Genomic DNA, 12,459 nt, shown 5'->3' on the forward strand with positions numbered 1-12,459 from the left:
ATTTTTTTGTTTGTGAAAGTTTGTTGTCTGTGAGACAGTTGTGTTCTTGCGTGAGTAGCTGTCCCTGCTATCTGAGTGTTTGTGTATGTGTGCTGGGAGTTGTGGGAGTAGCTGTGGGTTATGTCTCTGAGTGGTATGAGTTGTTTTATGAGTTGTTTTATGAGTTCTCTGTGAGTCCATGCGAGGTTCTGCCTGTGAGTGCTGTGCGTTGTGCCCCTCTCTGATTGTCGTGTAGTTGTGAGTGTGTGTCTGTGAGTGCTGTGAGTTGTGTGAGTGTCGTATGGGTTGTATGAATGCTGATAAATACATGTTTTTATTTAAGCCTCATATACCCAACATAGCCATGAGCGGGATTATTCCGCTTCGTATTGTAAATGGTGGCTGCTGTCGCTCTGTTTTTGATGCAGGCCTCAGAATTCGTCTTTTTAACTTCTCCCTGAAGCTGTTGTCCTGCCTGCTGTACATCGTTCGGGTTTTACTGGACGATCCCACGGAGGGCATCGGCTGGTAAGGCTCGCCTATTGATCCGTGACTTCCGGTTAGAAGGAATAGAAGACACGCTAGCCATTCCGCAGCCGGGAACGGCCATCTGCCACGCAGGGGGAAATGCGTAGCGTGCGCCATAGGATGCGTTTATGTCATCAGGCGGCAGCCAGCCTTAAAGGGCCAGGGCCGTCTCGTCCAGCCCCGATCACACCTGACATTCCTGCTTGAGGCCTCCTATTGGAACTCGGGGAGTCGTTCTGATGGAATCTTTGGACGGAATGAGCTGGTATTCCGGCTCATTTAGAACCCTGCGATCCCCTCATACCCAGCAAACATTCTGACCTCCTAGAAAAGAGGGGCATCAGGGGAGGAGAGAGGGGCAGCAGGGGCGTAATGACCGGCATCAGTGGGGAAACTGGGGTATCACGGGAGGAAAAAGTGGCACAGAGGAGGGAAAACAGCTCAATGGAGTGTAGAGGGGTGCAAGAGAGGGGCACAGGGATTTGGGGACCAAAGTAGACTTTTAGAAGATATCCTCAATGAGGGGGCCACGGTGGAAGTGAAGTTAAGCCACACATAGAGGATTTTATTGGGGTACTCGGTGTAAACGGCGGTCTTTCCAAGGTTTGTGGAGACATCACACGCACACGCTTCCTTCTGAACACGCATACACACGCACACACACACACGCTTCCCTCTGAACACGCGTACACACGCACACACGCTTTCCTCTGAACACGCGTACACACGCACACACGCTTTCCTCTGAACACACGTACACACGCACGCACGCACACACGCTTTCCTCTGAACACGCGTACACACGTACACGCACGCACACACGCTTTCCTCTGAACACGCGTACACACGCACACATGCTTTCCTCTGAACACGCATACAGTCCCCGAGACATCCCGGCCGCCGCTTAGTAAACCCGGGAATGATTGTGTGAATAACGCGTTTCGTCTCCACAGCTGGGGCTGCTCCAAACAGAATTACACGGCGAGAAAATACCCCGATATTAACTGGTAAGAAATTGGGCTTTTTTTCCGTGTTATCGCCGGCGCGGAGGATAGGTGGGAGAGCAGACAGTAAAATCGGGCCGGCGCATTTGGAAGAATTATAGTTTTAATCTAATTTCCTGCGCTCCCCGCGGTGGGGGGGGGGCTGGATCCGAGCTGGCCGGACGCTCATGCGCTGCGTGTGCCCGAGCGATAGAGCACGGGGTGGGCGTTATATCTAAACCCTTTCTATATAAATAAGCCAGATAGATCATTACCCTGCTTTTCCCTCTTAGTAGACTTTTTATTTTTATTGCTCGTTGTGCAGGGATCCCATCTTGTGGGTGGACAGGAGGATGCCGCTTTGGGCTATTCAGGTAGGTGAATGACTCTTAAATTTACCCTGCGATGCCACTGCTACCCATCTGCCCCCTCCACCCCCCCATAAAAAACCTTGATCTGCCTTCTTGCCTCTGAAAAGCCTTCTCCTTAAGGTCCTTATCTCATTTCCTCTCCCATGAAGCCTCGTTTGGCTTCCATAGTAGTGCTGGACCCCCCCAATGCTACCCAAACCCGGGGCAGTTGCCATGTTGTGAGGCTCTTGGTGGGGGAGTTGGGCTAGCTTTCTGCCCTTGAAGACTTTAGAGGTTCCCTTCTTCATGGGGTAGATAGAGTGGATAAGAAGGTCATATGTCCCTGGTGGGACCCTAGAAGAAGAAGACCTGAGACCCAGAGGTCCATGATGGACACCTCGATGTTCTCACTGGTATTTGACAGCGAAGCATCAATACCTCAGCTTTCAAAAGAAGTTGCCCCTCGCTGTAGACTCTGTGCCGGCGTCTCGGGGGCCGCGGGGTTGGTGATTGTTGGTAATTGTTGGCTGTTCCTCACAGGTCACCGTGGCGATAATCAGTTTCCTGGAGACGATGCTCCTCATCTATCTCAGCTATAAGGTAAGATGTACCTGGCCGCCGTCCTGGCTGCGCATTAACGCACGCGACGTGTTCTGCGATGCAGGGAAGAAGCCCCTCAAACATAGACTGCCAGAGGGGCCGCCATTCATTTATAGGACATTTAGAAGAAGAAGAATGGGGTTTATTTACCCCGTTTAATGCATAAAGCCGTTTCCTGCTGTTTCTATACACATTATCGGGGCTTTTAGGGCTGTAGAACCCTGCGATACCCTCATACCCAGCAAACATTCTGACCTCCTAGAAAAGAGGGGCATCAGGGGAGGAAAGAGGGGCATCGGGGGAGGGGCACAGTGTTTTGAGAGAGGGACTGGTAAAGCTAAACAGGGACACTTGGGAGGTATGCCTATGGTTCCATGCCATCCAGAAGACATCACACGGACGTTTCCCCGTCACCCTTCACCATTCAATAGGATTTACAGATAAACGGCAGAATTTGGGTTTATCCCGGTAAAAATAATAATAATAATATTCCGCCGGGCATGCAAATATATGAATGAATTAGCATTTTATGCGCTCGTTAGAATCGAACGCCCCCCGGAGACGAACGTTTGGAAGATTAAGTGAAACGGAGGATTTTGCGGAATAATTAATTCTTTCTAATAGGTATTTTTTAATCCGACTCATCAAAACGGCTCTTTTCCCTCCGGTCTTATCGACGATGAGCATTAAGACGAGATTCGGGGCGAAAATAACCTATTTACTGTCACATGGATGTCTGCATTCAGCCTAGTAATATATGCCAAGTGTCCCTGCTTAGTTTGGCCAGTCCCTCTATGAGAGCCAAAATCACTGAAACAAAAGTGTCTCTTTTCAGCCATTTAACCCCTTAATGACAAAGCCCATACATGTACGGCAGGGGTGTCCAAACTGCGGACCTCCAGCTGCTGCAGGCCAACATCTCCCATCCTCCTCAGCCAGCCCCTTAGCTGAAAGAGCATTATGGGAGATGTAGTCCTGTAGCAGCTGGAGGGCCCCAGTTTGGACGCCCCTGATGTATGGGCTCAAAATGCATTGTTTTCATGGGTTTAGGGACCGCCCGTTGTCCTTAAGGGGTTAAAGTGGGCAAAGTCTTAAATTAATCAGTCGGAAAAAAAAAAAAACCCATGAGGCTGTTGGATTAACTCTTAATGACCGACCCATGAATTAATCAGTGCAATTACACGCACCTGCCCCATGTGCTGACATCACATCCTTCACCTTTACATGGTTTTTGTAACCGGTGGAGGACTCAGGAAGGCCTGATGTCTGCCCCAAATACCCCCCGGACAATGAGCTGCCCTGCGCAAAAACATCTTCTGCAAATAATTCATGCGTTTTTAAGTATTATTTTTGTTAATATACTCGGCTGTTCAAAGGTTTGGGGTCACTCGGCTGTTTTCATGGAAACCAAAGGGATTTCTGGCTGTAACAAAATTACTAAAAGGGTTTCTAACCATCAATGAGCCTCTTAAACTTAAACTTAAGGAGTGATGGGAGTGATAAAGGGCCATTGGAACACAGGAGTGATGGGAGTGATAAAGGGCCATTGGGAACACAGGAGTGATGGGAGTGATAAAGGGCCATTGGAGCACAGGAGTGATGGGAGTGATAAAGGGCCATTGGGAACACAGGAGTGATGGGAGTGATAAAGGGCCATTGGAACACAGGAGTGATGGGAGTGATAAAGGGTCATTGGAACACAGGAGTGATGGGAGTGATAAAGGGCCATTGGAACACAGGAGTGATGGGAGTGATAAAGGGTCATTGGAACACAGGAGTGATGGGAGTGATAAAGGGCCATTGGAGCACAGGAGTGATGGGAGTGATAAAGGGCCTCTGTACGCCTATGAAGAGATTCCATTAAAAATCATCCGTTTCGAGCTACAATAGTAATTTCCAACATTAACCCCGTCTGCGCTGGATTACTGATCCTTTTTGGGTTAATTTAATGGTCAAAATGTGCTTTTCTACCCAAAACAAGGACATTTCTAAGTGACCCCAAACTTTTAAACGGTAGTGAATGTATTTGGTCTGTTTTTTTTTATTTTTTTTTAGGAAATGTGTCTGTTATAGAAAAACTATAGAATAGTTAAACTGGGAAGATTTTTTGAGTAGAAAACGTGTAATTCCTGGTTGTGTTGAATTCCATCACTCTCAGCAATCCGTGTGGCTGGATATGGATGATAGGATTTGTAGGCTGACAAAATCACTTTCCTTGCTCCTCTCCTTTACACTTTATGATGAAAATCATTTTTTCCCTTCTCTTTTCGCAGGGCAACATTTGGGAACAGATCATCCGGATTTCATTCATCTTGGAAATGATTAACACCGTTCCGTTCATCATTACTGTGAGTTCTTCCTCTTTTTGCTTTCTCATTTTCCTTAATCAGTTGTTGGTCTCGTCTTAGATTCAGGAGCCGTATGTCTATCCCGCGCATGTTTAATGCTGGAAGGCTGTTCCACTTATATACAATCCTCTCAGTAACTTCCCTCACTGTTATTAGCCTCTACCACTTCTGTGGGGAGGCTGTTCCACTTATCTACTACCCTCTCAGTAACTTCCCTTGCTGTATTAACCTCTACCACTTCTGCTGGGAGGCTGTTCCATTTATCTACCACACTCTCAGTAATTTTTTTTTTTTTTTTTAAATGCAATTTCTTTATTGGCCCGACCATCCTTGGAAACCACAAGTTCTGCGAAAAAAAAGAAAGAAATAGGAATTAATTTTCCCGATGTAATTTAAAAATAATAAAAAGGTTTCTGGTGTAAAAAAAAAAAAAAAAAAACCCATCTTTTTATTTAAAACAAATTAAAAAAAACAAACAACAAAAAACAATGAGACAGATTGAGAATCCGAATGCGGGAATTTTAAGGAGTTTTGCTAAATGACTTTATTTATTTATTTATTCTGACAGCTGTGAAGGTGGGAGTTCGGCTTTTAAACCCAGTCGTTCCGACGACGTTTCCCATCATTAACCCCTTAATGACAAAGCCCGTACATGTCCAGGCTCAAAATGCATCGTTTTCAATGGGTTTAGGGACCGCCCATTGTCCTCAAGGGGTTAATTCTTACAGGATTAGGATTTTAGCGGATTTATTTATAATTCCATTGTTTTTGTTGTTTTTTTTCACAATTGTAACAGTAAAACGATACATTGTATAGAATTCTTGGCTATAAAAGAACTTTCGGGCTTCACGCTGGGCGCATAGAATTTTTTTTTTAATTTTGACTTGCCCACCTGATTGTGCCGCGCCTCGGGGGGATTAGAATGCCGGAGCGGGTATGAAAGCGGAATTACAGCGAGCAGACAGACTTCTTTTTTTTTTTTTCTTAAATAAAATGGTAATTTTCTTGTCTCTCAAAAGCCAACTCCATGGGACTCCCATTACTCTGTTCCTACTTAAAGGAGACTTACCTGGGGAGGGGGGCACAAAAAACCATAATTTCTTTTATGATCGGAAAATGGCATTCCCACGCATTCTTTTTGTTGTCGTTGGGGCTTAAATATGACAAGTGTGGGTTTTATGGGAAAGCGAGAAAGTCCGTGAGATGCGTTATGAGAATGTAGCGTTCAATAAACGTTAAAGGTAAAGTCAACCGGCAAAAATAGCGGATACAAAAAAAAAACGTAAAGCTTGGTAGTTTGGGGGGGGGAAAAGATAACATTTGTGGGATTCTATCCAGATTTATGATTTTTTATGAATATTATTATTATTATTTTAATGGTCCGTATAAATATTTTAAGTGTATTTGGTATAATGGAGATGTTTTAATGTTCAGATTTTTTTTTTTTTTTTATATTGCCTGGTAACAGAATGTTCATCATTTCCAAAAGTACAAAAATATATATTTTTTTGGGGGGGGTCAGAGGTGGAGCTTCAGCAACCATTTTTGCGCGATTTCATGACTTTTTAATAAAATGTTGTAATGGAATCGTATAAATCAAATATATTTTTTTTAATAATTCATATGAATTTTTTTTTTTTTTTACTGAATTTTATATTTTTTATTTCAGATTTTTTGGCCTCCTCTACGGAATTTATTCATCCCCGTTTTCCTCAACTGCTGGTTGGCGAAATGCGTCTTGGAGAACATGATTGTAAGTATGGCAGCCAACCCTGCCAGCACGCGACGGCGCTGTCTGAGCCCCATGTGTCGAAAGACAGGACCCCCCCCCCCCAAATCCATAGTAACCCCCAAAGAGTTTGTGTCGTCACGTTCAGCCCACGGAGACGCCATCTTCACTTTGCATTTATTATACCCCGCATATAAAGAACAGGGTGGGGTATGTTTGTAGCTCAGAAAAAAAAAATACAAAAAAATTATTAAAAAAAAATATCCTTATTCCATAAAATTGCACAAAAACTTATAATTTTAGTCCAAATTCTTTAAACCGGACCTTTTTGCTCCTCTCCCGGAGCCGTAATCCTTCAGCACACTGTCGGCTCTCTTCGTCAATCAGCCCAACTCCGCGCGGTCCGAGCAATGACCACGCGGGAAAGATTAACCCTGAAGCCTCTAATTTGACTTTCCTCCCCGTTTTGTGCTGTAATTATTCAGCATCATTCTGTTCCTTTTTTTTTTTTTTTGTGCTGGCGGAGGCCGGTCATTCTGCTGATTAGTTCTCCGGCAGGTGATTAGCTCGCCGGGAGAGTAGGCAACTTTTTTTTCTTTTTTCTTAGTTGTACTTTTCATCTCCCCATCTACTCAAACTCTATCCATTTTCTTTAAGTGAATTTATTCTTTTTATGTGAATAAAGACATTTTTTATATATATATACAAATTGTATCGCCGTATATTTCTTTCGCTTTCAGAACGACCTGCATCGGGCTATCCAGAGGACGCAGTCCGCCATGTTTAATCAGGTCATCATTCTGATTTGTACTCTTCTGTGCCTCGTCTTCACGGGGTAAGCAGCGAATTAACTATTTGCAGTCTCAGCGGGGTTATAGGGTGTCTGGGTTGGGTGCGTTAAGGGCGTAGGGGTGGAATAAGAGCCAAAAAAGGAGCCTCAACCGCCTAATCTTGCTTTATTATTTGTTGTAAGGAGCGTTTAAAGCCTAGTTCTTGATGGGTTAATTAAACACATTTTTTTCCCCAATATATATATTTATATGATGTTCTGTGGAGTTTCCCAACCAAGCTTTCACATAAATGTTTTAGATTTGTTTATTTTATGATTTATTGATATAATCTTCACAATCTTTAGTATATTTGTGATGAAATCGTTGTTTTGCTTGCTTGTTTTCGGTCCTTTGGAGGCAGCCATTTTTTTTAATTTCATGCGCTGAGTTTTTGTCTGCCCGATGAGAGCACCGAACCGCAGTGACGCTTTATGGCAGTGCTGCAAAGCTGTAGTTCCCCGCCTTACCATTGGACGGGACAATTAAACGATAACTTAAACAGTAATAAAATGGGAGGATATAGGAATGTTACGGACTTTGAGCCGTTCCTCTCGGGGAACCAGGAGGTATCGAGGCTTTACTGCCCCATAGGGGGGTAATTAACTTTTGAGCCATTATGATTGTCTTTTCGGACTCCCCTTGAGTGCGTGACGAGGAGCCCAAAACTCGACAAGGACCAGGACTCGTCTTCTGGCTCCCACGAGAGGCGCTTTCACGTGGCTTGGGATTCCGCGTCGCGTTTTGTCGCCGGCGGTCTCAGTGGAGGAGGGAGACCGAAGAGAACAATTGGTCCTGACGGGGCGACATTCTCCTCTGCTGAGCCATTGTTGAAGGTCTCCTTCGCGGGTAATGACTCACCGCGTCCCTGACATCACGGCAATTACCGTCTCTATGGGCCACAAACGGCGCCTGAAAAGAGCCTCTCGCCGGCGACTGCAAATCAGCCAATTACAAGTTCTGTGGGCACAACGGCTAATTACCTCCTAAAACTGGAAGGAAACGTGTTCCTGCCGCACGGGTCTGTGTATAGGAGTAGGTGGCACGGTACATACATTCCGCGCGCGTCTCTTCCGTGCTGCGTTCTAGAAGCGCCGATGTATCGACTACTTCTTCGGCGGCCCTTATAAAGCATAACGTCGTCCTTTATTAGATGGCTACGTAGGTCGTTAAAAGGTTTACTGATCACGAAGTTCTATCAAAGGGCAGAGTCGCTTTACTGCATAGTGATTTTATCCTGCAGATAGATTTATTGATGGGGGTCGGTAAGCGAGCCACGTGGAGATCTGGAATGTAATAAAGAAAGCAATATGGAAATCGGCGTCTGTGAATTACTGAGAGGATGGTAGATGGGTGTACCTGGGAACGGTTTGGGTTTGCCCACTCCACACCCCACTCCATGCCCACTTCCACTCCAGCCATGGCGTTTTTCCCCACCAGCGTCAGCCCAAAAAGAGGGTTCCGGGTAGTTGGAGCCTGGCGGTTGCCGGGTAGGTAGATAAGCGGAAGGGCCTCCCAGCAGAAGGAGTAAGGATGTTATAGCTGTTTCAGTGGAGAGCCGTCGTGACCAAGCAGAGCCTGAAGTGGCTTTTAACTCACTTGAGTTCCGCTATATGCCTTTTTGACATTAGAGGAGATGGTAAAGCATGTTGTTTCAAAACAATTTTTTCTGGCAGCCCATTAAGGGATAATTACCCGCGGCCGGAGGCTAATGGAACCCTGAAAACAGCTCCTTTATTCCTTAATAGTTATATTAACTAAACGTGAAAGGCCAAGAAAAATACACATTTTGTTGCTCGGCGCCGTCCTTTTTATTATTTAGTTGTTGATTACGATAGATCTAATAGTCAAACAAATTGGAAAATATTTACAACAGAAACGTGATTATCAGTTAAAATAAAAAAATAAGGTTGTTTTTAGGAGGATGGGGGAAGGAATTTTCATCTGTACTTGCCACTTCCTGTGGTCTTGCATCAACTTCCTGTTTTGGGTTACTATTCCGAATGTCAATATCATCTAGAGATGTCTAAATCTGAGATGCATACGTGACATTATCATTTTCATACCCCCAACATGACAAATGCCCATAGAGGGGCACTTTTGTTTTAGGGGCTGTGGGTAGGGGTTTACTGAGACTTTTACTGTGATTATGAAGCCTGTTGGTAGCTATTGGTGAAACTGAGTTATGAATTTAGAAGAATAATAATGGTGTTATGGTGAGATGGGGGTATCGAGAGGAGAATGGGGGCATCAGGGCAGGAGAGAGGGGTATGGGGTTGATAATGGGGGCATCAGGGCAGGAGAGAGGGGTATGGGGTTGATAATGGGGGCATCAGGGCAGGAGAGAGGGGTATGGGGAGGATAATGGGGCCATCAGGGCAGGAGAGAAGGGTATTGGGAGGAGAGAGGGGGCATGAGGGGAGGAGAGAAGGGGCATGAGGGGAGGAGAGAAGGGGCATGAGGGGAGGAGAGAAGGGTATCTGGAGAAGAGGGGGGCATCAGGGGTTTGGGGCCCACAGAGGGACTGGCCACACTAAATAAGGATATGTTGGAGAAATGATTTTTGAATGGAAGGAGCTGATGTGTAATTTTTCTCCCCGTTCTACATAAGTTAAATTACCGCTGTTCCAACCCGTAATGATGTTCTGTATTATTCATAACAATCCGATTTTACGTAAAGAAACGATGGCGGGATCAGCCTGACGGATGTCTTTGTCGCAGCGGTCCGTGAATTAAAAAGCTCGTGAGTCATGGGAACGCTGATTTGTCCCGGAGCTTGACATTTCCGTCCTTCGTCACGATCGTCATTATGTAAGCTTTGTACCGTTTATGAAAAGGCCACCGATTCTCCGCAGCAGAGCGCGCCGTGGTCCTTATCAGCTCCGCAGCGCCGTCTAAAACCCGTACGGAATGCGTGACATTTCTCCGGAACGCCGCCATCTTGGGACCGTTTCTAAAGTTATTCTTAACGTACATTTCTGAGCCTTTTAACCAATTATTTTTGAGCGTGTGGCCTCTCGGTTCTAGAACCCACCCATCGCTTTCCCAACTGGAAAGAAATCCATGGTTCTAGAACTCGATCAGTAGAGGAGCACCCCTAATATTTTCATACCTTTTTGTTTGTTTCTCCTCCCCAGAATGTGTGGAATTCAACACCTGGAAAGAGCAGGAGAAAACCTCTCTCTCTTCAAATCCTTTTATTTCTGCATAGTGACCTTCTCCACGGTGGGTTATGGGGACGTCACCCCCAAAATCTGGCCTTCCCAGCTCTTGGTGGTGGTTATGATCTGTGTGGCGCTCGTGGTCTTACCTCTCCAGGTAAGTTAATACATGAAGTTATTTGCACTCGTTTCAAATATATGAGTGGGGTGGCAGGATGACCCAAAGTTGTCCTTGCAGCTGGGCTCGTTGCCACCACCATGGCTTTGTAGAACCTCAAACAAAGACGGCAAGGAGAGTGATTTCAGTTTTGGGGGTGGCTATGGGGATTCCCATGGGCAGATACGCTGTAATTATAGCCCTTTACTATATTTAACAGTCTGGTCAAAGACGTGAAGAAGAAGCTTCATGAAATATGCATCGTTAAGAAAAGTTTGGGTCAGGCAGTACTTTCCATACTAAGAAATAAGATTAAAACCATAATTTCCATGTTTTATTGTGGCCTGCCGGGGCTTCGACTGCCTTTCAGAGATTCCGCATGTCTCTTACACAGATTATACATCAGGTTCTTAAAATATTGATACTCTAATCGTGGAAAAAAAAAACATGGTGGACATGTGCCTACAAGAACCTTCACCGAGGGTTTGCTCTTCATTAGAAAGGAGGGTTTGGTTCTTGGATACCGGTCATCCAGAGACAAAGCCTCCATCTCTCATAGAACCCCAGGTTATTTTCTCAACGCACCGGAGCAGCTCGTGTCACCCCCCCCCCCACCTCCGGCGTGCCAAGAAAACCAGTAGAGATGAGCACAGTTGTCACTGTTCTTTGAGACGGAACAGATGGGACCTGCCATCGCCACAGTTACCGTCGGCATCCAAACCACCCAGGCGTGCGGAAGCATGAAGCCGCCTGACTCGACGAACGTTTTACCTGGCAACGGCGTTACACAAACAGCGGCTTCTCGGAGATCGCCCTACTTAGCAATTCAGATTCTGAGACCCCGGGAGACATCAAGTCTAAGTGATCGTTTACACATCTGGGCGGTGATTTTTAGGAAATAAAAACGATCTTTTAGCTGAAGATTCTAAAGGCTTTTGATTTTATTGTTTTGCTTTTAGCGATATATACAACCCCCCCCCCATCGGTGGCTAATTAGATGATGAATTGTGATATTGCGCAAGCGTTTGAACAACAAATGGAATTCATTCGTTGAAAAACATTCCATAGACGTTCAAGAATTTGGGGACAAAAATGATAATTTGAGGTGTTACATTGTAACTTTAAAACAAACCTCACTATAGAAAAATATAGTAACGAGTAATTTATGGGGTCACCCGGTTTCTGATGAACTAGGAAAAGCAACTTGGGGGCACAAATGTGGTCAAAGTTAAACATCTGGTGGCTGTCGACACATTGTTTCCAGGTTGAAGTATCAAGGGTATGATGTCATTCGGTGGTACCCTTAGTCTTTGTAATTGGAAAGCTCAGAGGTGCGCAGGTCAGAGGGTATCCTGAAGATAAGACCATGGATGGAAGAAGGTTTTAAGGCAAGAGTAGACCGGGTCACATGGTTCTTACCCGCCATCAAATTCAATGCCTCTTCCATGGCTGGTAGACCATCAGAAGTATCAGATCTTCCCGACCACCCTGGGACTTAAAGATCAAGATCTCATGAGGGCCAAGTAAGAAACTCCTTTAGTCTTTGCTACTGGAAAGCTCAGAGGTGCGCAGGTCAGAGGGTATCTTGAAGATAAGACCACTGATGGAAGAAGGTTTTAGACCATCAGAAGTATCAGATCTTCCCGACCACCTTGGGATTGATGTCCCAAAATGGGGCCCCTTGTGCTCTTTTACACCAACGTTCCACCCAAAAGATGTTTTAGATCTTAAGCGTCATCCATGGAACTTGGTCAGGTCCTCAAAGCTATTCTAACGTTTCTTTCCACCAGCCGTTCT

General features: G+C 45.2%; 2 protein-coding genes across 2 annotated transcripts in view; one reads left to right on the plus strand and one right to left on the minus strand.

The window, feature by feature from the left end:
* The window catches only part of KCNT1 (potassium sodium-activated channel subfamily T member 1), a 58,266-nt gene that overhangs the window by 25,795 nt on the left and 20,012 nt on the right, over nt 1–12,459 (plus strand). The window contains exons 3-10 of the mRNA XM_053473680.1: nt 408–507; nt 1,461–1,514; nt 1,816–1,864; nt 2,381–2,440; nt 4,714–4,788; nt 6,458–6,541; nt 7,258–7,352; nt 10,482–10,662. Coding sequence (XP_053329655.1) covers nt 408–507; nt 1,461–1,514; nt 1,816–1,864; nt 2,381–2,440; nt 4,714–4,788; nt 6,458–6,541; nt 7,258–7,352; nt 10,482–10,662 — 698 coding nt within the window. The remainder of the gene's footprint in view (nt 1–407; nt 508–1,460; nt 1,515–1,815; nt 1,865–2,380; nt 2,441–4,713; nt 4,789–6,457; nt 6,542–7,257; nt 7,353–10,481; nt 10,663–12,459) is intronic.
* The window catches only part of UBAC1 (UBA domain containing 1), a 105,128-nt gene that overhangs the window by 19,454 nt on the left and 73,215 nt on the right, over nt 1–12,459 (minus strand). The gene's annotated exons all lie outside the window — the stretch shown is intronic.

The sequence above is a fragment of the Spea bombifrons genome, chromosome 8 (assembly GCF_027358695.1).
Source record: "Spea bombifrons isolate aSpeBom1 chromosome 8, aSpeBom1.2.pri, whole genome shotgun sequence".
NCBI classification, from domain to species: domain Eukaryota; kingdom Metazoa; phylum Chordata; class Amphibia; order Anura; family Pelobatidae; genus Spea; species Spea bombifrons.